This window comes from Megalops cyprinoides, chromosome 2, assembly GCF_013368585.1.
Source record: "Megalops cyprinoides isolate fMegCyp1 chromosome 2, fMegCyp1.pri, whole genome shotgun sequence".
NCBI lineage: Eukaryota > Metazoa > Chordata > Actinopteri > Elopiformes > Megalopidae > Megalops > Megalops cyprinoides.
In genome coordinates, this window is record NC_050584.1 from 4,519,347 (window position 1) to 4,544,093 (window position 24,747).

The 24,747-nt window shown below is 40.8% G+C and overlaps 1 protein-coding gene across 1 annotated transcript in view; it reads left to right on the forward strand.

Moving 5' to 3' along the window:
- Nucleotides 1–1,751: 1,751 nt before the first annotated feature.
- Nucleotides 1,752–24,747, forward strand: part of LOC118772739 (adenylate cyclase type 8-like) — an 87,391-nt gene continuing 64,395 nt past the window's right edge. Inside the window, exons 1-4 of the mRNA XM_036521312.1 lie at nt 1,752–2,621; nt 19,726–19,875; nt 23,220–23,350; nt 24,066–24,177. Coding sequence (XP_036377205.1) covers nt 1,752–2,621; nt 19,726–19,875; nt 23,220–23,350; nt 24,066–24,177 — 1,263 coding nt within the window. The remainder of the gene's footprint in view (nt 2,622–19,725; nt 19,876–23,219; nt 23,351–24,065; nt 24,178–24,747) is intronic.

Sequence of the window (24,747 nt, forward strand, 5' to 3'; positions counted from 1 at the left end):
AGCTATATTTTCCCTTCAGTGTTATCATATCATTTGATATACTTACTTCCAATCTCACATCACTTACTGTAAAATACTAATCAGCCAAGCATTATGAGCTTGGCGGTAACCAACATTGATGAAAATTATTATAAATAATTGGGGAAATATGAGTTGCTTCATTAAGTTTAAGGACAAAGCTTTTAGCAGATTTCATGAAAACACCATAATACACAAACCAAATCCCTAAACCAATTCCAAACAACCTCATTGGGTTAAAAAAAAAAAAAAAACTTATCCTTGCTCCTGCCTACACCTGTCAAGCATTTACTAAACAAGCATCTACCACCATTGCTAGGATAGCAACAGATATCCAGTGCCTGGGCTTTTTCATCATTTTTCTTTCCCAGACGGCTTTAGAGAGAGAGAGAGAGAGAGAGAGAGAGAGGGAGAGAGAGAATTTAATGCATCCCACATAACTTTAGCCACGGATTTCTTTTAATAACATTTAATATCTGTAAATATGTGTATCTGATGATGTCACTGCAGATTTCTCCGTACTATTTAGAAAAAAATATATATATTACAGTAATCCTTGAAACTCTTCAAATCCCGTCTTCCCGCGATCCATGCGTCCCGCTATACTGTGCCTCTATTATGTTGCGTGCAGCGTGACAGTTGCGTCACGTCAGATAGAGACAGCTGACACCACTCGCCCTACCTGCTTCGACGAATACTGTACTCCCATCCACTCCACATACAGCCTTAACGCTATCAACACTAACTGTAGCCAGAAGAGGAAAGTATACGTATAACTGCCGTGGAAAAAAAAAAAACCTGGAAGGAAGCTGTCCTTTGATGTATGGTAACTTTTGAGAGAATATCTGGATCTGACCTTTTTTATTTTGTTTCTCATAAATTGCCTACATCACCTGCAAGGATTCTGGTTTATTCTACAACGGGATGCGTGTACTAATGCCACGGTCAAGGGTCGAGGGATTTCGACTGTTCACCAGAGTTCACCAGGTGTTAGCTTCAACCATTTAAACAGAATTAAGTGGTGGACACATCACATACAAGGCAGGCGTTGTTCAGTAATAAGGGCGTAAGTATGACGGAGCATTGTCGGACGCTGTCAGACAGCCGTACTCTCCTGAAGTTGAAAGCTCTTACCCAGGACTCCGAAAACGTGTCGAAGCTTGAATTAACGTCCTTCTTCGTTATTCCTTTAACTGGCGACACTTGGTGGATTCTCTGTATGTAAGGACACTTTATGAAGTGAAAATCCATGCTTGCTGAATTGAAATGTTTTCATTTTTTATTTGCACGTTGGAAAAATCTACCAATGTGACCAGTTGGAGCAATAGCTATAATAAGACATCTGAGTACACATACACCATATATTGAAGACACTTAGCTAAATAATTTTATAAAAATAACAAACACGTTTACCCTTTATTAGATGTGCAGAGTAGCTGCACTTTGAAAGGGTATTCTGTATGTTTCACGCATTATACAAGGTACTGTGTTTTGTCATACGTCGTTTTGTATTTATATATCTAAAAGTGGTCTAAATATCTATGGACAAAATTCAATCTGGCACGAAGGGGTACACACCAGCTCATGGTGATGTCACATTGCATTCATGCTTGCGTTTTACAACAGATTGAACAGCAAACATGTCTCTGTCTTTCGCATTGACATGCACTTTTCGAATTCATTTCAACTTTGATCTTTTTTTCTGATGTGCAAATAGACCACCATTGAAAACAATGGAATTGTCTGAGGTAAGATGTTCCAGTGCAAGCGATGAGCTGTACACTATCAACAAATCTCCCACCATTAAGAGCAGCATGAGACCCAAAAGGCTGCTGTGGCAAAACGCAGTGAAACATTTAAACGAGCAGCGTCTCATTCATGAGCAGAGACGGACGGAAAAAATCGCTTCACACGAGTCATACTGTCAGAACACAGAGAAACAATCAGCAAACAGCACTTCGGTAAATGACAGACACAACAACGGAGGAACCAAAGTGTTCCCGGAAAGGGCTAGCAGCGATTTGGGATTCCTACAAATAGACTGCGCCCCAAGTAATTCAGACTTCTTCCTTAACTGGGGCTATACGTACAGGGGAGTCATCTTTCCTAGTTTACGAAATTCCTTTAAGTCCAGGGACCTCGAGCGTCTCTACCAGCGGTATTTTTTGGGACAGAGACGTAAATCGGTGGCTGTTATGAACATTTTGGATGTACTTACAAAGCTCACCCTTTTGATTATTCACTTGGCATTGGCTTCTGAACCAATGGACCCTGTAAAATGCATACTTCTAGGCTTTTTCACCGGCGTCGAGGTGGTGATCTGTGCCTTAGTGATAGTTAGAAAAGACACGACGTCTCAAAGTTACTTGCAATACAGTGGGGTGGTAACGTGGGTAGCAATGGCCACGCAGACTTTGGCAGCTGGTTTGGGCTACGGAATCCTTGGAGATGGTATTGGATACGTTCTTTTCACCCTCTTTGCCACTTACGCCATGCTTCCATTGCCTCTTACGTGGGCTATTGTGGCTGGGTTGGTCACTTCGGCACTTCAAGTTGTGGTTCAACTTCTTATTCCCCAAAACGCACATACTTCTACAAACCAGGTAAGCTTTTCTTTTTCTCTACTGACTTATTGATATATTAATTTCAATGGAATGTAAATCTGTTGATAGCGGTTCATATTATTATTGTTGTTGTTGTTTTGAATTATTATTATTGCTGCTGTTGTTAAGTGTAGTAGCCTACTTTGAAACTGTGCTGTTCTGTGATTCCATAAATACACCTTTCACCTGAGTTGAACAAACACATGCAAATAGATATAGCAATTCATAAAATACAGGTTAATTGACGTATTTAATAATTTCTTATCCCTACTCAGGCCGTTTGCTTCTGTTGCAGTGAATCCCTATACGAGATGAGCTTCTTGCTTTGGTGAGCAGAGCGCTTCTCTCGAAGAGAAAGTGCTGAAAAACGTTTTTCGCTTGACTTCACAAACAACTAGCTCCCTCTGTCGGTAGTCTCTAAAACACACATATTTAAAATAAGCGCTTTATTGTCCCGCTCAGGCACCAATAGCTGGCCTGAGGTGCATTGTTGCTAGTTGAGGAATAGTCTCGAAACATTTTGAATGCGACATGTTTTATTTGTTTTAACAACAGCAGTACATTTATGATTTTCTTGGTAACTGGTGCTTAAATGTCAGATGGATTTAAAATGTCCTCAGTCTTCTCAAGTTATGGTTTCGGTATTGATTGCAAGTAACAGGGAAGATAAGCTCTTCTTAATGCTTGTCATTTACATACATATGTCAAAATACGTACTCCAGCTGGGGCATTGTTGACATGATAGGAATGAGCATGAGTGAAAAAGAGCCCACTAGGGAAAATATTAACACTGGAAATTAACACATTGTCATTGATGTAACAGGTGTGCCTTAAACATTTCCTCCAAACGTAAAAGCGAAGTGAAGCAAAGCCAGGCCTGAGCTGTGTGCAGGAGAGTAATGTCAAGGCACACAGATTATACTCACCAACTGCACTGAGCTGATCACTCTGATAGAGTGAGGCCTGCTAGCTTCCTATCAAAACAGAGTAACGGAGCCACAATGGTTACTCGTATCGGAGGGGTTCAGTATTGCCTTGTGATGTCTGCTGAAGAAGCACAAGTTTCTAGTGTTTTCTAGTTCCACTGTTGGTCTTATGGCCACTGATTAGACTGGATCTTGTGGACCTGTTGACACAGGTGTCCATCAGCAGCTTATTAATACATCCCTAAAAAAACCCTTAGGACCATGGATGTCTAGGCCTAGGATTGAACATCTCTGGTTAATCAAAGGGCTCACTGAGGAATCGAAATTGGCTCACACTTGTGAATTGACATGCAGAAATAGCGATCTATTAAATTTAACCGCCAGAGAATATTTTGTTAATGCTGAGAAATGAATTTAGTGTTGTTTTTTAAAATAATACAACAATGTGAGGTTGGATGATGCTGAAACTAATGAAACTCTATGTTAGATACAGAGGTATAAGATCTGCTTAAATTAGCAACTCAAATTTTAAGACAATATACATTATGGTTAGCATGAATATAAGTCAAAAGGAAAGAATGAGTCTAGGAAGTACAACATTTGACAGCTTGGTTTGAAATCGTTTGAGTTTGAGCAGGTGTTGCATTGCCACAACATACATCATCTGGCTTTTAGGTGTGGATGGACTCATTCCATGGTGTCCCTTATATGGGAGATGGGAGACTCCCCACTGGCTGTTCAGTCTACCCACTGACTGGTAGTTGGGCCAAACCTGCTGCCCATAGATAGATTCAGGGTGAAAGAAAATATTTTAATTTTATGTGTAACATTAGCATGCTTGTGATCATTAGGCCAACATGCCAACCATGCTAACTACTGGTTACATCTTGAAGTCACATGGCTATCATGATTTATATTGTATTTTTCCTTCAATATATTGCAACTTTCCTATTACATGACCTGTCTCCTCTACTCTAGCTTTGTCAATGCTAGAGCTGGGTCATGGCAGAGTTCGCTAGATGAAAAAATAACCAGCCTGTATTTCTTCCTGTGGCTGCCTGGTGTCATTTTGTGATACCTGTAAATATGGAGAGATATAAACACATCCATCCAATCGTTCACATTTGATTTAGTAAGCATGCCTCTGTGAAGTTAATGAACAGAAAGTCAACAGCAATTGATGGTAATGGTATGGTTTTTCAAGTCCATTTAACTAATTCATAGTGGCCATTGTGGGATATCCATAACTATCAGTGATAGAAGCACATACAATACAGTCTTTGATAAAAGAATATGCTTAACCCTTTATATCATTTCACTCTCCAATCTGACCGTATTTGCAGTGTTAGGCAAATGATGTGCTGTAAAAAAACAGCACCTTTTCACCTTCAAGGCTTTGAAAATATGTCATTTTATGGAGACCAAACAGGGCTGCTGTATTAGACTCTCCACAAACAAGCTATCCTCCTCATGTAGATTGCATTTTGAACACCTCTATAATCTAAAGCTTTTATTTCCACTTTTGTTATAGCTGCACACAAGTCATTTTCTTACCTTGTTGTTCATGTACTCCATTGACCTTGCTGGATTGTACATAATGAACCCTTGTGTGACTGGATACTAGTGGTTACATACATATGGTCCAGATGGCAAAAACATCACACTGGTTCAATAAAATGCCACTTTTCCCCCGTCTTCAATTCAGATATGCATAAGAAAACTCAGCTTTTCATCATTCAGTGCACACTTTAAATTGTGCTTGCATCCTGACTGATTATATATTGTGGTTTCCCATTATTTCCATAATTGATTTTCCCTTTAAAACATGATTATGGTCATTTTTACCCATATCAAAACTGAGTTTTAATAGCGGTAAGCATATTGATGGTGGAAACACATTAGAGAACTCCCACAAGCAGCGCTGTATGGTACAGTAGGTGAGTAGTATTTGACTGAAAAATATACCAGTTCTCTGACTTCACATTTTAATATTGATGTATGTCATGATTGCCAGTCAGATTGTCAGAAACTTTTCAGCTCAACGAGTTAGATTGCTCAGATATTCTGGGGTGGATTGAGGGATGAAGAGTATAAAATGAATGGCTAAATGGTCTAATTCATAGTTTTATTTAGTCTGCTTTATTAATCATCTTCCTGCTTGTATATTTTAAATCATTATTTCTGACTGCTGGCTGGATAATAGTTTGCTAGTGTGTTTCAGTCTCTCTACACTAATGCATTCCCCAATGTTCAATGCTGTTCACAGAACAGGTGCTGTATGATGGCAAGCCATACAGATGACAAAGCTTTTGATGACATAATTCATGTTTACTGCAGGGTTTCCTGTCCTATATTTTAGTCATTTAGAAAAAAATGTATTTTTTATCTTGATAGGTCTGCATAGATATGTATCTTTTTCATCTCTCTGTTTTGTGTGTCTCCTTGTAAAATGGCAACATGATTCTTGTACCCCCAGAATTATTATTTTACTGGATGTCAGAAATGTTAGCTCACCTGATTTGCTCCCTTATTCCATTACATTACATTATTGGCATTTAGCAGATGCTCTTATCCAGAGAGCAGTGGTGGTTCTAGCTTGTATGGCACCCTGGGAAACCCCCCCTTCAGCCCCCCCCCCCCCCCTATTTTTGTATATACCTGCGTTCTCACTGCCAACCCATTATAGCCAGCGTCGTTGTCAGTTGAGCTAAAGGCAAATTTCCCCTAGCTTGTCGGCAACGACGCTAGTTAACCAGGTCTCAGGTTGTGACGTAACTGCTCGGCTACCTGTTATCCAAACATTTCGTTGTGCTTATGTACAATGACAATAAAGGTATTCAATTCAATTCATCCGCTACCTAAGGCTTTACGCAGGGCTCACACGAGCTACTCACTTCAGCTCTGCCACATATGTAAATACAAATAAAAAAGAGAATCAAATTATTACACTGTTACCATATTGCCAAATATACATGTCATTATGCACAATTTATCAAACTTTCAGAATAGGAACCAAATGAACCATACAACCTTGGCTAATTCTAGGCATAAGACACCCCAAAAGACTCAATATATCACAAAAAATATCAGCATAATGTAGACGTCTTTTAAGTTAGCCCACAGCACTGGAAATTCCCCTTACTGAGCTCAGGACCTAGTCAATCACAGAAAACCTGATGTCACCTCAATGAAAGTTAACCAAATCAATAATGTGCTAGTTAGGTTGTAATTGTTTTGCTGCAGGCTACACACATTATCATGATGAAACTGTGTGAAATTATATCCAATGTTATGTATGCTAGTTGGACAGAAAATGGAGTATTGTTGCCCTATGTGTGATAACATAGCAAGCAACATAGCAGCATAGGCTAACAAACATCCTAAAGAGATGACATAGCTGCATACCTTTATCTTTTGCGCGTTTCTCCTCCTCTTCTTTCCTGTTTCCTAAACTGGGCACCTGATGGCTTAGACCTTTTCTTATCCATTTGTGTTGATTTGGCACTCGAACATCAATACATTATCCATACCCCAACACTGTCAATCAACAGTTAAGACTAAATCAATTCACCTTGGTGGTGTGCAGACTGGTTTTATATTATTCTTAACGATTTCGCACAAACAAAAAAAATGCAACAATATGTCTGTGAAACTATATATTCACAGTTTTATGAATGAATTGTGGTTTATTTGGTAGCTTTTCATAGTGTGACTGATTTTACTAATTGCATTAGTACTGTACAAAGTTAGAGGTGCGCTATTTAATAGATTCCCCTGCTCCCCCTACCTCGGGCTTCCAGTGGGGAGACCTGAGGTCAGCCTACCCCCGCCCCCCTCTCCATGTCATACTTCTGAGTGGGAGACCTTCCCAGGCAGTAGCCTGTCTAGCTCACAAACTAGAATCAGGGCTCCCACTCCGACAAGATTAATTGACCCACACGGTGACATCATATCATTGATGTGACGTGCAAATGAGCGATAGAAAACCGATTGTGCAAATGTCGCCATTCCGAATTTTTTGTGCTGCCCCCGGCAAGATGTCGCCCATACCTAAATCTGCCACTGCCAGAGAGACTTATATAGGTTACAGTGTTTTACAATGTTATCCCTTTATACAGCTTGATATTTACTGAGGCAGTTGTGGGTTAAGTACCTTGCCCAAGGGTACAGCAGCAGTGCCCCAGTGGGGATTCAGACCAGCAGCCTTTTAGTTATAAGACGTGCTCCTTAACCACTATGCTACACTGCCGCCCCAAACTGTGGAACAGTCATGAAGCAGTTATCTCTTCAGACTCAATAGTTATCTCAGAACAGATGTCAATATGTTCACCTAACTGTTAAAAACTCAACAATGATTCTCCAGTAACTTCAGACATTAAGGAAAGGAAAACATTAAACATTAAGAAACATTTCACAAAAGTACCAATGGAACAAGAGGACATAGCATAACAGTACTTAAAGACCTAACTATGGACTAACTATGGACTGCAAAATGTAGATGACTGCAGAGATGTAGTGGTCCCTCTGATTTATGTTCACATGAGATGGCATTTTGAATTTATAAAACACCAATCAATGGCCACCACTGTTCATGCAGTTGTAGTGTTTTGTCTGTGTTTGTGTAGTTATGGGTTTTCTACTGTAGCCTACATCTTGTACTCACTTATACTTGTAGGAATTTTCATCTGATCAGGTTATGTGCTGTCTCCTAGTGGTTATGGATGTATTTTGGCATGCAATGCCTATGTGCACAACACGTATTACACAGTGTAGTAATGTTATATGCCATGACTGTGATGTCAGTTTGTGGACCAGAAATGGAAACACGTGCTGGAGTATAATCCAACCCAAAGGTCCTGATTTGGTCTGCAATGGTGAGACGGCTTCTATCACTGCTGTAGCCGAACCCATTTATGTGAAATGAAAACAAGGGTACAATGGCAACTGAGAATGAATTTCATTCTCTTGATGAAATTTACTTCCTGAAAATTCTACATAGTTGATGTAAGTTGGCACTCCTCGATCATTTGATCTGGACATGAAAAAGTGGAAAACGACCTGTGACCTATTGCAACATACCTAATGGACCGATGCTGCAGTAACATTGTATCAAAGCTGCGTTTTGGCTGAGTAATGTATGTTATCATTGTTTGTGGAGTCCTTGAATTATTTTCAATTCAGTGGATATGAATTTCCTTGCAAAGCATGAAGGTAATGTTTTGGTCATAGCAGTACTTTTATTTGGCTTGGAGTCTGAAGAGGGGATCACACCTGGCCACAAGCCAAGGTTGTTGATCCCCTGTTTGGACATCATTAACAGGGAAAGCTATAGAGAGGAAGAGAGATGCCATGAGCAGCTGACGCAGAAAGTAAGTTGTAACCTTTATAGTTGTTGACAGGACTAGTTTTTCCTATGTGTGGCTAATTGTGTAGGGATTCTCTAAAAATGCCCCTCCCAAATCTTTGTTAGGAACCTCAAAAATGGTAGAGCTGTGGCAATATACTATAATTATCATGTCAGTCACACAATTTTCACATCGCGGTTCCAATTTGTAATAAAAAAAAAAAAAAAAACATTTTTTAGCAGAAAAACATGGACTGCACACGGGGACTAATACGGGACAAACCAGATTAAATATCTCCTGTGTCATCCACGAACTGCTGGTATGAGTATGACTAGTCTGAAAGTCTGAAATTGCATTCCAGTCTGTAAAAAGAGCAGCATGAAGCTCACTGAACATTTACTGTCGGGCCTGATGATACATGCAGCGATCAAAAAGATCCCCAAAATGGGAGGAGGGTTTGTATCAGGTGAACAGGATAACCAGTCCATCACATACATACATCCTTCTCATCATGAGTTGTACTCACTTTATTGCCATGTGATATCAAAACAGCTCAGACATAATGAGGACACTGTCTTGGATTTCTTAGAAGCTTCATTTCGAATCAGTGGTTACTGATAGAATAATAATCAGCACTGTCTAAATATGTTCACAAACTGCCATGTTCATTAACCTGTACTGTCACCCTCTTACACAGTTGGTTGTGATGATACTTTAAAACAAAGGCACTCCATTGTCAGTAGTGTAAGTAAGTATTGTGTCACATTGTAAGTAATGTGATTTGGAAACTCAAAATACTATGAATGTGTGACTGAATTGGTGCACTTTCTGAATGACCCTGTGGAGATTGTTACATATTTACACCATGTTGACTCAAATCGGTTTAGAGGCAGGTGAGAAGATGAATATGTATTCATTGGTCATATCATAAGAAGGACAGGATGGGGCGTGCATACTGAGTCCAATGCAGTACCAGCATGTTCCATTCAGTCACTGCTATTGTGAAGAATAGTGTGAAGAAAAAAGGATCAGAACAGTAGAGAACAAAGGGTGTAAGGGATACTCTTGAAATATTGATGTCAGGGGAGGACGGCATTCCTTGTTAGAGTCTAAGATATGCTTGAGGAGATCACCTTTTTGAAAATTCAAAGGAAGGCACTTAAATAATTAACATGCAAATAATTCAGACATGAACCAGAACCACCCAGGAAAACAGCTGGTGGCAGTTATATGCGCACTGACATTGTGGAAAAATCTGTTTGACACCAATGTACCATCCTTAAATGTTTTTCTAACCCTTTTTGTGCAGCCAAATGGCCCAAAAATGTGGTAAATGGGTCCATTGCATTGCCTTGATGTCAGCACAGTCTATTTTCAAATGTATCAATGTTTCAATGCTTCCCTCCTTTGGCAGGCTAATTATAATTAAAAGCCTCTGGAACCACAGCATTGCCTGTAACAAACACAGGTCTTGTATCTGCTGCACTCTGCAATACACTTTCCAAAACACTATCACACACGTAATTGCTGCTGTGGTGATCTTTTAATGCCTATATACCCAAGGACACAAGTCACCAGAGGATGAATAACACATTGAAGCTCAAACTGAATCCTATGAGGAGGGAAAAACTGCAATAACATGCTGATGGACTGCATCTATTGTTTGTTCTGTTTATCCAATTATAAAAACACCTCATTCAATGTGATCTTCTTGGTGAAAATATAGCCATGCACATTGAGCTTGTGAGGAGATGGCCAGGAATGGCAGTTCAAACCCCACACAAAATCACCAACTGTTATGAATGTGTATTTGGCTCATGGGTCAGAGTGGCATTCTCACACTGGTATCGTGAAAATCAGACATATGGAGGTTCCTGAACAAAATGGCTTAAAGGGACTAAATTTCTTGAAATGGAACTTGAAATACAAGTTCTCTTGGCATTGTGAATACCATTGGCACAAAGGCACATTTCAGTGGGTTAAACTATACTGGTTCTGCAATAGGCCTTTGGTAGTCTGATGGCATTACCTTTGACAAGATGGCTCTGCACAGGGTGATGTTTGATTCATTCCCAGCCCAGTGGGCTTGGAAGCATAAAAAGACAAACCCCAGGCAAACTTGACTTAGCCCCTGATCTTTTCAATAGCTAAAAACGCCCCTGGGCACAGCTGAGCAAAAAGAACAAGAACAGCAAGAAAAGTGCGATTTAATGGATCTGCTGTTTAAAGAAGACCATTCTCAAAAGTATTTCAAGTTCTTAAGAGCCATTTTCTACTCACCCATGTCCCCTTCCTCCTAATGACTTATAACATTTTATAAATTCAACACCATATTATGCACATTCATAGTGTGGGTTTATATACAAGAAGGCACTTGTTAGATTGTATGGCAAAGCAACTGTCAGAATCAATTTTCATTTTACCCACTTAACAACATTATATATCATTCAAGGGAAAGAATTCTTTAAAATTTCAAAGTTCTTTCAGTTAGTTCATTTAGAGTCCATATTTCAGTCATACTGTGTTTCAAGCTATGATTTATGAATGGCACTGATTGAACAAAATATTCAAATTGTACAAAGGGTACTGCTGAAGTACATAAATTGAGCACCTCTGTGCCCAAATTTGGAAATGTAAATGGGAACCACAGTCCCAGGAAGGTTGTCTTTCAGTTTCTAGCCTATTAAGTCTTTTGAGTATGGAAGTAAGTGGTAATTTTGAAATTAGCACATATTTCCACAGGGTTCATGGAGTGGTTTGAGCATGTGAAGAGGACATGCTGATCTCATCTGTATGCTCTCAGGGGTGATGTTAGTGTTTATATTTACAACGGCCTAAAGTACTTTACGTTGTGTTTCATCGAGAATGTTTGCTTTTTGCTCAAACCGTATATTTCAGATGTCTGAGACACAGAATGGAAAATCTACATCAGCTACTTAAAGTCTTATCTCTCCTAATAACCTAGGTCTTGGGATAGGGCTTGGAAATGCAGTTGTCCATCTACTGATGGTGCTCTTCATCCCTAGTACCTGAAAGCAGCAAATTGTGGCCATATGAGCTTACCTTATTCTCTGCTGAGTAACCCGTATGTTTTTCCACATAGAAACTTCCCTTTTTTGCTGTATACAGGAGACTCGTCACTTTAATAATTAATAATAAGTATTTGAATGTTTGTGATCAATTGTTTTTTTATTAATCAACATATAACAAGCAATCCATTGTACAGGCTTGTACCAGGAGAGAGAAAGGAAGAAAAAAAAAAGTCGTTAGTCATTAGGGGCCCACAATACATGCATATATAAAACACAACCTTCAACAAGGTAAAATATGCACTAACATTCATGCATGTAAATAGATACACAAAAAGAAAAAAATTTTAAGCCAATTGGTTTTATAACCTGATATTCTATTAAAATCTGTAAAAATATGTAGTAAAGAGGAAAGTGATCGGTTTTCATCTCCTATGAACAACAAGATGTCATCTGCATACAATGAGATAGAGTGTGAAGGACCATTAATTACAATCGGGGAGCACTCAGATGATTGAAGGACAGCCTGAGCCAGAGGTTCTAAAGACAAAACAAAAAGCAACAGGGAGAGAGGACATCCCTGACGGGTCCCTCTTAATATGGGGAACCCTTCAGAGCACTGAGTGCCTGTTAGCACTATAACTGATGGGTTATCATATAAAACCCTTACCATATGTATAAATTCATTCCCGAGACGGATGTGTTCCAAAACTGCCCAAAGATATTGCCACTCCAACCAGTCAAATGCTTTTTCTGCATCCAGGGACAATACTGCACACAGCAAATCTAATTCTGTTGCTGAGTGGACGATATGTGGTAACCTACGCACATTATCCAATGCTTGACGAGATTTTACAAAACCTGTCTGGTCATTGTGTATTAGTTTCGTCATATGTCTTTCCAAACGGTGAGCAAGTACTTTGGCATATAGTTTAGCATCTGAATTAATTAAAGAGATGGGTCTATAGCTACCGCAGTCTTGTGGATTCTTGTCTTTTTTTTAACAATAAAGAGCTAGCAACAAGACTAGTGCCGAGTCTTGGAACTGTTGACTTCTCTGTTTAGCCTTGAATCTAGCCGTCATAATACCCACCACTTGGCGAAGGCACCTTGGCGCAGAGGGGGGCGTCTAGCAGCAGGGACTTCTCCTTGTCTGGGAGCTGAGCCAAATTTAACCAGAGGTGGCGACTGATGCCACAGATGCTGTCATAGCCCTTCCCGTAGCCTGAGCAGAGCACTTAGACAGTCTAAGAGACAGGTCTGTAGACCTATGCAGTTCAACGATATTCTCCAGGTTGAAACTGACAGCTAACTTGTTCAGCAGCTTAGCTTGGTACCTTTGTAGCAGCGCTGCGGTGTTGATGGTACACGCTGCTTGTTCAGCTGCAAGGTATGCCTTCTCAGTGAGTGTAGCAGTCACTCTACACGGCTTCGTAGGCAACGACGGTTTGCCTCCAAGCCTCACAGGGGAAGAGGGTGAGAGGTAAGCCGCGATAGTGCCTTCCACCGCAGGGAAGGTGAAATAACCCAGCTCTGTAGCTTGGTCGACACACATGTAGGGAGCGAACCCCCTGCACAGGTGAGCAAGCCGAATATGGGCGGCCCCAGGAGTTCCTTACCTCTGCGTGTGCGTAAGAAAGGATGGGGACCGTGGGTGGTGGGAGGGGGCTTGTCGTAGAACTCCCCGTCCATCAGAGACTCTTCAGGAGCAAGGGGGTTGGGCAGAGGGAGGCCGAGTTTAACGGCGGCCCTGCTAGCCACTTCCTGCAGCTGTGCCCCGAGCAACTTATCGCCTCTTTTCAAGGGGATAGAAGTGGGGGCGTCATTCAGTCATAGAGAACTCGTCTCCCAAGGCCGATAAAGACACGCAGTTGTCCTCCGAGTAGAACGACAGTCCATATTCGGAACTTGGGCCGGGGGGGTATTGGCCACCAGTTCTGAGCTCGGGGGTCAAGCTCGCTTGGGGGCAGGGCGCATCGGTGCCGAGGCACCAGCTTGCCTGTGGTCTCCCTCGTCGACAGAGGCCTCTGGAAGGTCCTGCACAGGGCCCACTTGAGGGCCGGCGGCTTCTTCACTGGCGGACTCAGCTTCTGCACGGTCCAAGTGTGCGAAACGACTCTGGAGCGTTCTGACACTCATACGGGTGCAGTGGTTGCAGTCGGCGGAAACGTTGAGGGCGGCCACCATGTGTTCTCGGCCCAGGCAAAACATGCACAGTCGGTGTGTGTCACCTTTCGCCTCCCCCGACCAACAGTCACACCGGAGTGATTAGCCATTTAGCGCATATGATAAAACTGGTGCGATTAGAAAACTAGATTGGAAAAATTCTAGCTAATTTTACCTTTGAGGAAACAGCGATTTAACATTAAAAATATATCAAATGCTAACTGAAAACTATGTGAAACTCAATAATGCTAATGAAAACATAACAAACCATGTAATGTAACTCGCGCTACATAGCATGAAAAATAAGTTACGTGCGAAAGGGTTAAACTACAGTTAAAATAAATTGCTTTGGAATACACTTAAATTTGATGCATTTTTGTATATTTTTTGCTCTTTTAAGAAAAAGTGCTGTGTGGTTTAAGACAGCCTCATGTAACCTTACACATAATAGCAACAACAACAACAATAATAAAAATGGTAATAATGATAGAAATGAAGAAAAAAGAGCTCTGGTATCGGATCTGTATCGGTATCGACAGATATCCAGATTCAGGTATTGGAACAACAATGGCAGCGTCAACACTCCAGAGAAAACCCATCTTGTCTTCTTATTATTATGATTATAGTCTAATCATTAGTAGGCATTACCAATTAGTTTACCTTATCAATAATAATTTAAATTAAATTTTTAAAAGCACAGTACTGACTGTAGTAGCAACTCAAGCATTAAGGAGTTTATTTTATGTCAGAAGCGAAATAAACAGCTAAGCAGTAAGCCTATATAGCTACGTTGTACGCAGCAGCAAGTTTTTGGACCAAACCGAAGCAGCACCTGCTCACTTGGGGTTCTGGTATCGGGCCGAGTGTGCGCCAAAGGGTATTTTACTGTCTGCGCCGGAAGCAGCCTGATTCGTAAGCATGCGGTATAGGCTACCACATTCCGCATTGAAGCCGAGTGTTTGGGCCGGACCTAGATCTAGATTCAAAGCCAGAGTTCGGCCGAGTCGGGTGGCTGTAATCAAGCCGCATTCGGCCCTCGTATTTTTTGCTACTTGGGAGATGACCGCCTTATTCAAATCATTTGTAAAAGATTCCTTCTTTACTGCCGAATGAATCAAGTCAAGCATCAGAGTGCCTAATTGGGACCAAAATGTCAAGAGGAACTCTGGAGGAATCCCATCCAGGCCTGGTGATCTGCCTTTACTCATGCTGCGCACCGCTTCCTCTAATTCCTGTAATGTAATGGGGGCTCCGAGTTAGGATGACTCCTCGGTTGAGAGGCGTGGTAACTGCAGGTCCTGAAGGAAATGTTTGCATTCCCTTTGACTGTGAGAAATATCCGATTTGTAAAGGTTAGAGTGAAAAGAATGAAATTCTGAATTTATCCGCATAGGTTCAGTAAGCAATTCTCCTCCTACTGATTTAACTGTAGCAGTTTCTGTAAAACGTTCATTTGCACGGAGCAGCTTGTGTGCCCCATCCCACCCCCTTTCCTCAGCATGAAATGAACATCTTACAGTACCAGCCTATTAGCCTTTCCCCAAACTGTACACACAATAACTGAATAACCTGTTAATAACTCCAGCCAGCATTATGAACAGGGTAACAACTATTGCCAATAAAGTGGCCATTTAAACAGAACAATAGCAGGTGCTCATTAGACTACTATTAAAGATATACCTAAACAAAATGTGTTAACTGTGGTTGTAGCACCATGTTCACAATCCTCATTTAACAGCCCCATGTTATGGGCCAAAAAAGATACAGATAGTGTCACTCCGATGCTCAGCCATTTAAACAACTCTCATTGCTGTGCTGCATCTCCTCGTTGCAATCTGGCGCAGGTTGAGAGCGACGGTGCAGAACTAGGCAAAGAGGACAGGAAACCCATCGCTTCCGCTGGTGAGCTGAAAAGGTGGTCTTCGCCATGGTACTGAAGTTTCAGGAATGCCGGATACAACAAAAATGCCCGCAATCCCTGTGCTCGAGCCAAACCAATAACTTGGGAGAAACTTTTACGCTTCTGCGCAGTGAAGTTGCCTAAGTCTGGAATGAAAAGGATGTCGTTCCCAGCCAGCTTCAGCAGTTTCTTCCTAGCAGCTTGCAGAATGAGTTGACGATCAGTATATCAAAGAAGATTAAAAATCAAGGTCTGTCGGTGGCCTCACGGCTGCCTTTTTTGTATACCCTATGCGCTCGCATTATTTTGATGCTTTTATTTTTGAGGTCCGGAAAGCATTGAGGTAAGGAGGCCATGCGGAAGGTTGGTGCATGTGGGGTTTCATCTGGTAGCCCCACAATCCTGAGATTGCGACAGTTCTGATCCTCTGCTTCTGTTAACTTGTGCTCTAGTGCGTCTACCTTGGTGGTGAGGCGAGCCACGGTCGCCATGTTACCAGATACTGTAGCTTAACCTGAATGGCAGAGAGTTAAGTATTTATTGTATTCAATTCGCCGTTAATCTCCCCACACAGTTGTGTGAACTCCGAGATTAGTTTGTCTTCCAGAAGTTTAAAATTGGTTACTGAAATACTGGTGCTTGTGGTGTAAAACCACTCCCAGTCCAGGCCAATCGGACTGGAGGCTCCCTCCACACTTTGATGCCTTCTGGAAAATAATAAGTCCACACAGAGTCTGATGTAATCATGGTTGTTTGGTTTATTGCATATGGTGATCAATCATATACAGTAAACCGGGTTGGTCCGCGGAGCAACAGGTGTATATGCGGTGTGTATACATTCACAAACACTCCCCAATCACTCTGCCCTCCCCTCAGCCTGTATCCATCCTTTATACCTTTTCTCACTCCTCCTATCCCAGACCACAATTTCCAACTCCTCACAGGCTCCTCTTCAAGATCATCCCATTTTCCATTTAATACACCATTATTTAATTTTTAAGCTGTTACATTTACCCCACCTGGAAAGTCCCATAAACTCCATAGTCATTAACTGTATATTATTTTCAAACATAACACTTCTGAATTTCCCATTATTTCCACTCCACACCTATATGATTTTTAAACATAATTAAATAATACACAGAATATTTGCCTGGAATATTACCATTATTTCCAGGCCCACGTTTAAATAATAAAAAAGGTTAAGTAACTCAGTTAGCCAGACCACGGTGCTGCAGACTGTAAGAAGGCACACAGATATCTATGTGCCATAAGCTACAAAGTAAGACCTTAAAACAAAGGGTTCGTGTAAGAACTAGGCCCCGTCTGGACACGGCCCAGAAGACGGGCCACAGGAACAAGACAAAGAAGAATTAAACCCTGCAAAGGGGGGCCATTGGCTCAGCACTGCTATGATGGGCAACTATGACAAACTGCAGTAAATCCACATATAGTTCGCAAGCATTTGCCAGTAGATGTCAGCTAGGCCAAAGCTGGCAATCAGCATTTATTTTCTAGCTGTATGTTAAAAGGAGGCAAAAACATGCTGACACGCTGCAGGGGCATGTCAGGGGGAGAAGATACAATAAGCGTAGGTGGCATGACTATGAGTCAGAGGAAGAAGATACAATAAGCGTGACTGTAAAACAATAGGAGAAAGTGGCATGACTATGAAACCAGAGAAAAAAAATACAATAAGCGTAGACCGTAAACCAATAGGAGAAGTGAAGGGAGAGAAGATACAATAAGCGTAGACTACGAACCAATAGGAGAAGTGAAGGGAGAAAAGATACAATAAGCGTAGACTACGAACCAATAGGAGAAGTAAAGGGAGAAAAGATACAATAAGCGTAGACTACGAACCAATAGGAGAAGGTGGCATGACTATGGAACAGCAACATAGTGCACGAAGGTTCTTGGGTACCTATCTACAAGAAAGCTGACTGGACTGATCCAGGAAATTATAGGCCCGTCATCTTAACTTGTATCACATGTAAATTACTGGAATCCATCATTAGGGATAATTGCATGTCATGTGGTAGTTACAGTCAGGTCCAGAATTATTGGCACCTTTGATAGAAGATAATGAAGAAAATAGGCTGCATATAATAAACAACACAGATAATAATCTATACGTTATGTTCAAACATATGTGAAAACTATATACTTTATTTCAATACAGTTATTCTCATTCATCATTTTTTATTAGGTAATATCTCATTTTTTTCTGAAAACCACAGGTGTCAAAATGAGTGGCACCCCTAAAGGATATTGTAAATAAAATCAAAGAAAGTTAAAATGGCAATAGCATTTTAGTTGATTAAGTGAATTTCAGTCTAAAGGAACTATTCTGTGTCATTCCATCACTTCCTGATTAACTAGGGTATACAAATAGGGTAACACACATGCAAAGCCTCTTTGTCATCCATCACCACGGGAAAAGCCAAAACAGTCAATTCCAAAGAGACAAATGGTAATTGTCCTTCACAAGTCTGGCATGGCTACAAAAAATACATAAATGCTTAGACATACCACATAGCACTGTAAGGGCAATAATCAAAAAAATTTGCAACATATGGAATGATTGCAAACCTGCCAGAAAGAGGATGCAAGTGCACGGTGCCCCAGCGGATGGTAAGGAAGATGGTGAGGGAGGCAATAAAGAACCCAAGATCACGGTTCAAGAACTGCAGAGCTTGATTGCATCTTGGGGTGACCATGTCTCAAGAACAACCACGAGATACCACCTCCATACCAACAAGCTCTTTGGAAGGGCTGCACAAAGAAAGTCCTTACAGAACACAAGAAACAAAACAAAGTGTCTGAAGTTTGCCAGACATCATTGGAATTATGATTAGAAGAGAGCACTATGGTCAGATGAGACCAAAACTGAAATTCTTGGCCATACACACCATCGACATGTTTGGCGGCAAAAGAGGACTGCATACAAGTAGAAGCACCTTATACCTGCTGTCAAATATGGGAGTGTGTCATTGAAGTCTTAGGGATGTTTTGCTGCCACTGGTCCAGTGGTCCGTTACCTTATTTGACATGTTTAGCTCAACTATTTGTAAGTCAATCTAATCAGTCTCGTAATTGTAACAAGGAAAAAATTTCATTGTATGAATCAAGAATGTGTCTAACACACATCTTGTACAAGGATCAATTCAGCTAAGCTACAAACAATACCAGTATTAAACAGTAATACTAATTGAGTTATTGAGGAGGGCCAGTCCATCAGACTTGAGGGGGTCATTTGTGGAAGGCCTACTGGGAAGGCCACAGTCCATTTTCCAGGCTTTTCCAGGTTTCGGAGGCTTCTGGGTTTGTCTTCATACAGTGTTACATACAGAGCATTAATAAGTATACGTGCAAAATGCAATGAAAATCACAACATACATCTTTAATACAAAGCGTTATGTGCAAGTAAGGCCAATAGAATTGGTAGTAAAATCAGTTTATCACACCCTACCCACAGCACTTGAGAAGGCATATAGTTTCATTGTCCCGTTTTAAATCATAGGTATGTTCATTATAACTATGTAAGGCTGTCTCAGGCTGCTGGGATCATTCAGGTAGTCTCAGATAACTGTAAAACATCCAGTAAGTCTGGAAAACTGGGAATCCTCCAGGAGTTCTCAAATAGTTACAACCATCTAGGATGTTGTTGACACTTGAAAATTATTGTGTCTTATGGCTTTGTGTCTTGTCACTTCTCTTTTCTCACTTGCCTCCAAGCTGGTGGCTCAGGCAGTACTGTTCCTATGTATGAACACAGCGGGATTGTTCATCAACTACCTGTCAGACAGGGCTCAGCGGCAGGCCTTCCTGGAGACCAGGAGATGCATTGAAGCCAGACTGCGGCTGGAGACAGAGAACCAGAGACAGGTCAGCATGTCCAGCATACACAATGTCATGTTGCAGGGGTGTGCTGGGTGACCTCTGAAATAATGAGGCGATATTTCCATGCAGTTGACCACAGAAGAGGCTTTAAGGATTTTCTTTTTTCAGGAAATTATTTAATCATATCATACAAATGCTGAACAAGAAGTCGCAGATCCAAAATAGATAGCTCAACAGGCATAATTTTGATGCCACAAAAACTGCAGTGCAGTTGGTAAATGCTATCGGTGCAGTTGTGTTAAATAATTTGACATCAGTTGAGATGACAAGAATGCCAGCTGCACAAATATGGCTGTTTTGCCCCACTGGTGGTAGAACTTTGCCCAGTGTAGGAAGGTGATGGGGGATGGTCACTGTGGTGTTTTGGGTACAACATAGTAGACACTTGCATTTACATTACCTGAGACCTGAAGGAAATCACGGAGCAGCATCTACTCCAAATATTTCACAGGGTGCATGTGATTTAAAATAATAGAAACTAAACTATAAGACACATATGAATATGCTGCTAAACACCAAGGTTTCATCAACAATGTTAATAATTTAAATGATAATTTCAACTATTTCGTTTGAAAATGCAGTTTTAAATTCTAATTGCAATAGCCAACCAAACATTCTAAAGGGAAAAATAAAGATTAGACATCTTGCATGACATGTAATGTTGTCTGTTTATTTTAATTTAAAGGACAGTATGAAGACAGTAAAACAGACCCATGCCTCCCAAACCACAGCGTTACATTATCAGCATTTAGCAGATGCTGTTATCCCGGGGACTTACATAGGTTACAGTTTTTACATGGTATCCATTTGTACAGCTGGATATGTTACTGAGCCAACTCTGGGTTAAGTACCAAATCATGCTGAAAGCTAACTGACTTCACCTGTGACCAACTGAAGTGATTCTGATTAGTTCAATTAGTTCAGGATAAAATGAACTCTTCCTGTAGGTTTTCTGAGCAGGTTTCCTTGTTTTGTAGTGCATGCCAATGTAAAGAAACACCTATGTGCAACAAGGAGCCACCAAAACATCTCCATAAGCAAACTGTTAAAAAGTAGAGATCAGTAGTAAAAACCATAATCCAGAGATGTATCAAGTATGGCACCACTGGGACCTTGTCTAGATCAGACCGTCCTTCCAAGATGGATGACTGTGCAAGGAGGAAGTTCATCAGGGAGGCCACCAATAGGCCAATAGCTGCATTAAAAGAGCTGCAGGACTTCATGGCAAGCACTAGCCACCATATGCATAACACACACATGCATACATAACAACAATTTCATGTGTTCTCTACAATTCTCAGATGTGGGGGTAGGGTGATGCAACCTCTCACGAATAAGAATATCCAGCCCTGTCTGAATTATGAAAAAGATACTCTTAATCTCCTGTTGCCATGTGGAAAAAGACGTGGCTTGATGAGACTAAGGTAGAACTTCTTGGCCTTAATTCCATATGTTTTGCTCAAGCCAACACAGCCCACCAGCCTAAGACCACAGTCCCAACTGCCAAGCATCGTGGCTGCAGCATCATGTTATGGGGCTGTTTCTCTTCAGCAGATACAGGAGATCTGGTGAGGATGGAGGGGAAAATGAATAGTTCAAAATACCAAATGATTTCAGACAAAAAGATGCTACTCTATGCACAAAAGCTGAAGATGTAGAATAATTTTACCTTTCAGTATGACAGTGACCCAAAGCACACACCCAAATGCACAGTGGGATGGCTGGAAAAAGGAAGATCAATGTCCTGCATTGGCCCAGTCAGAACCCTGACCTCAATCCCATTGAAAATCTTTGGATCCCCCCCATCTTACCAGGTGTTTCTTTTTAGATTAAAAGTCTTCACCTTAAAAGAGAATTCAAAAGCTACATTTTGTTGTTGTATTCCTTATACATTAATACTTATATGCACAAATGACCCCCCAACTGCAAAACATGATTAATCTTTTTCACTTTCAAATATCCTCTTTAGTTGAGAGTTGACAGCATCAGAAGTTTCAAAAGACCATAATTAGGCACATATGCACAGCTACTTTCATTGAATCATTTTCTTGAAGCTGCTTAAAAAAACATGAGCTACAAAACCTTTATACCATCATGGACGGATTGTCATGACCACGGGCCCTGGACACAAACTCGCCCTGGGCCCCTATCTACACACGCAAATAGTACACACGCACTGTGTGTGCCCTCTCCAAGCTTGGTTTGGTCGCACAATAACATAGGGCAACCCACAAACACATAACATGTATTACTTCAAAATTATATTTGTTATTTGTTATTAGATTACTGCCATTTCAGGTCTGTTTCATTCTATACATGCCATGTACAGCACAGTATAGACATCTTTAGAGTCAAACACGCACCTTAATTTAAATAAAACCGCAGTGAAAAATATCCTACCAAAACCATCGGCTTTCTTCTGGCCTTGCAGCGCTGCAGCACCAGCACCGCTGCTAACAGTAACACCATCACCTTCCACCTGTTTTTTGGTGAAAAATGTTCAAATAGAGGGTATTTGTTGTACCAAAGTGGCATCTTTAGCTTCTTCTTCGAGTTTACGCCTTGCCGACCCGCTAAGCGTGCATTTCTCTGTGTTGACCGCGAAATAGACATTGATTTAAATGGCTAATTATATATATATATAAATACAATATATACAAAAGCAAATTGTCCCTATTCTTTCGGCAACAACACTAGTTAACCAGGTCTCAGGGAGTAACGTAACCGCTGCAACCGCTCGGCTACCTGCTACCCGCTACCTAACGCAGGGCTCACATGAGCTACTCACTTCAGCTCTGCCAAATTTACACATTAAAAAAAACCATAATAATAAATCTTAAGGCCAAGGCCCCCATTGGCTCCAGGGCCTGTGCCCACTTTGCCCATGTGGTAATCTGTCTACGTTTGTCATTGAATGAATGAACTGTACACAATCAAGAATAATGTCTCATTTTAAGGGCATACACTCATACATCTCTGCATTCAGTATCACAATATGATTAACATCTTCAAACTTTCAGAAATGGATGGAAAAGGCTCAACCTACCAGTGCTGGCACTGGACAGGGCACTCAGGAAACACTCAGGAATGTAGAGTGCTTTTATGTGAATGAAGAGGAAATAGATTTTGTAGTTCTATTACTTTGACAGTATGCACAAATGCAGAGACATTCACTTGCCTTCCCTTTAAGAACCTTGCTCCTGGTCAAGGCAGAAATAAAAAGAAAAGTTAATTGTTTTTGGCATTGCTGTTAGCACTTATCGAAATGAGGAGTCTGGAGTGATGTGCTCACGGTGTGCATGGGCTTTGAAACATGTATCTTTTCCCAGGAGAGATTAGTCCTGTCTGTTTTGCCTCGATTTGTGGTGCTGGAGATGATCAACGATATGACTAATGTGGAGGACGAACACCTCCAGCAACAGTTTCACAAAATCTACATCCACCGCTATGAGAATGTCAGGTAACATCTTCATTAGAAACCACTGAGACAGAGCAGAGGACCTCATTGCATCATGAATATTATCTTAACATAGTGTTAAGTGTTCTCTTGAAACTCCACAAGAAATGTAGGGCTCATCTTGTTTCAACCCCAAATCCATTTGTTTTAAAGGGGAAGTCCCCTAAAAATCACTTTGTTCATCAAATTTAATGCAGTTGCTATACATATTCCTACCTTTCTTTATCAGTGGTTGTCAAACTGGTCTTCCAGAACTAATGCTGTAAAACTGGAGCTAAAGCTGCACAGAAGTTCAGATGTTTAAATTGTCTTAATTATTCATGTCAAGCTCTGTGTCTGCAAGCAATCTATCCAGGAGCTTTATTCATAAAACATTTGAACCTCTGTCCATAATGTGCAATCATTTTTTTTTTCTTTTTTTTTAACAAAGTAGTGTCACAGTTCCTGCCAGTTTCTAGTAATGCATGCATTATCAAGATGCTTAATCTATCACTCGTAAGGCATCAGATCACCAGATATTGAAGCAAATTGTAATTTATAGAGGTTTTCCACACCCTGAGTCAATAATAGGCAGTTCAGTCATATTCATGTTAGACTGTTTCTAGTCCTAGGCTTGACTATTTGGAAAAGATGCTTGCATTCTTGTTGGTCTCTGATATTGTTTTCAGACTGTGTCAAAGAATGAAATATTAATGTGATATTTCCATTTTTTGTTTAGCATTCTTTTTGCAGATGTCAAAGGATTCACCAACCTTTCTACAGCCTTGTCAGCCCAAGAGCTGGTCAGGATGCTTAATGAGCTCTTCGCTAGGTTCGACCGACTGGCACATGTAAGTAGGACGGGGGAATCTCTTTGCATTTGTCTCTCTGTAGTACCTATGCCTGTGGGGAAAGATGGAGAAGCTGTCAGTAATGTTGTTTATACTTGCTACAAATGATCATTTCACTCTTTCTCCAGCATAACTTGCATTTCCTCACAGCTAAAAAAAGGTTAGCGACATGGACATAAGAGCAATATTTTCTATGAAACATCATTCAAGTTCAAAGTTTCAAAGTTCATTGTCATATGCACAGTAAAGAAACAAGTTCCATGTACAATGAAATTCTTCCTTTGCCTTCCACTTATGAATGCCGTTAAGTGTTAGAAGTACAATTAAGTAAGAAAAAAGTTTCAGAATTTTTTTCTGCACAGCCCCAGTCATTGTTAGTTAATAATGCTGTCCAGACTGGACTTGGCATGTCTTCAGTTGTACAGCTCAGTCTTTGCTCAGAGTGAGTGCTTTAACTGACTGAGCCCCTCAAGAACTAATTTTTAATACTGATCCTATCCCAAACTGTGACTGCCCCTAGCCCAAGTGTGTGTAGTTGCACAGTACTTGCACAACACTTTTAAAGCACTG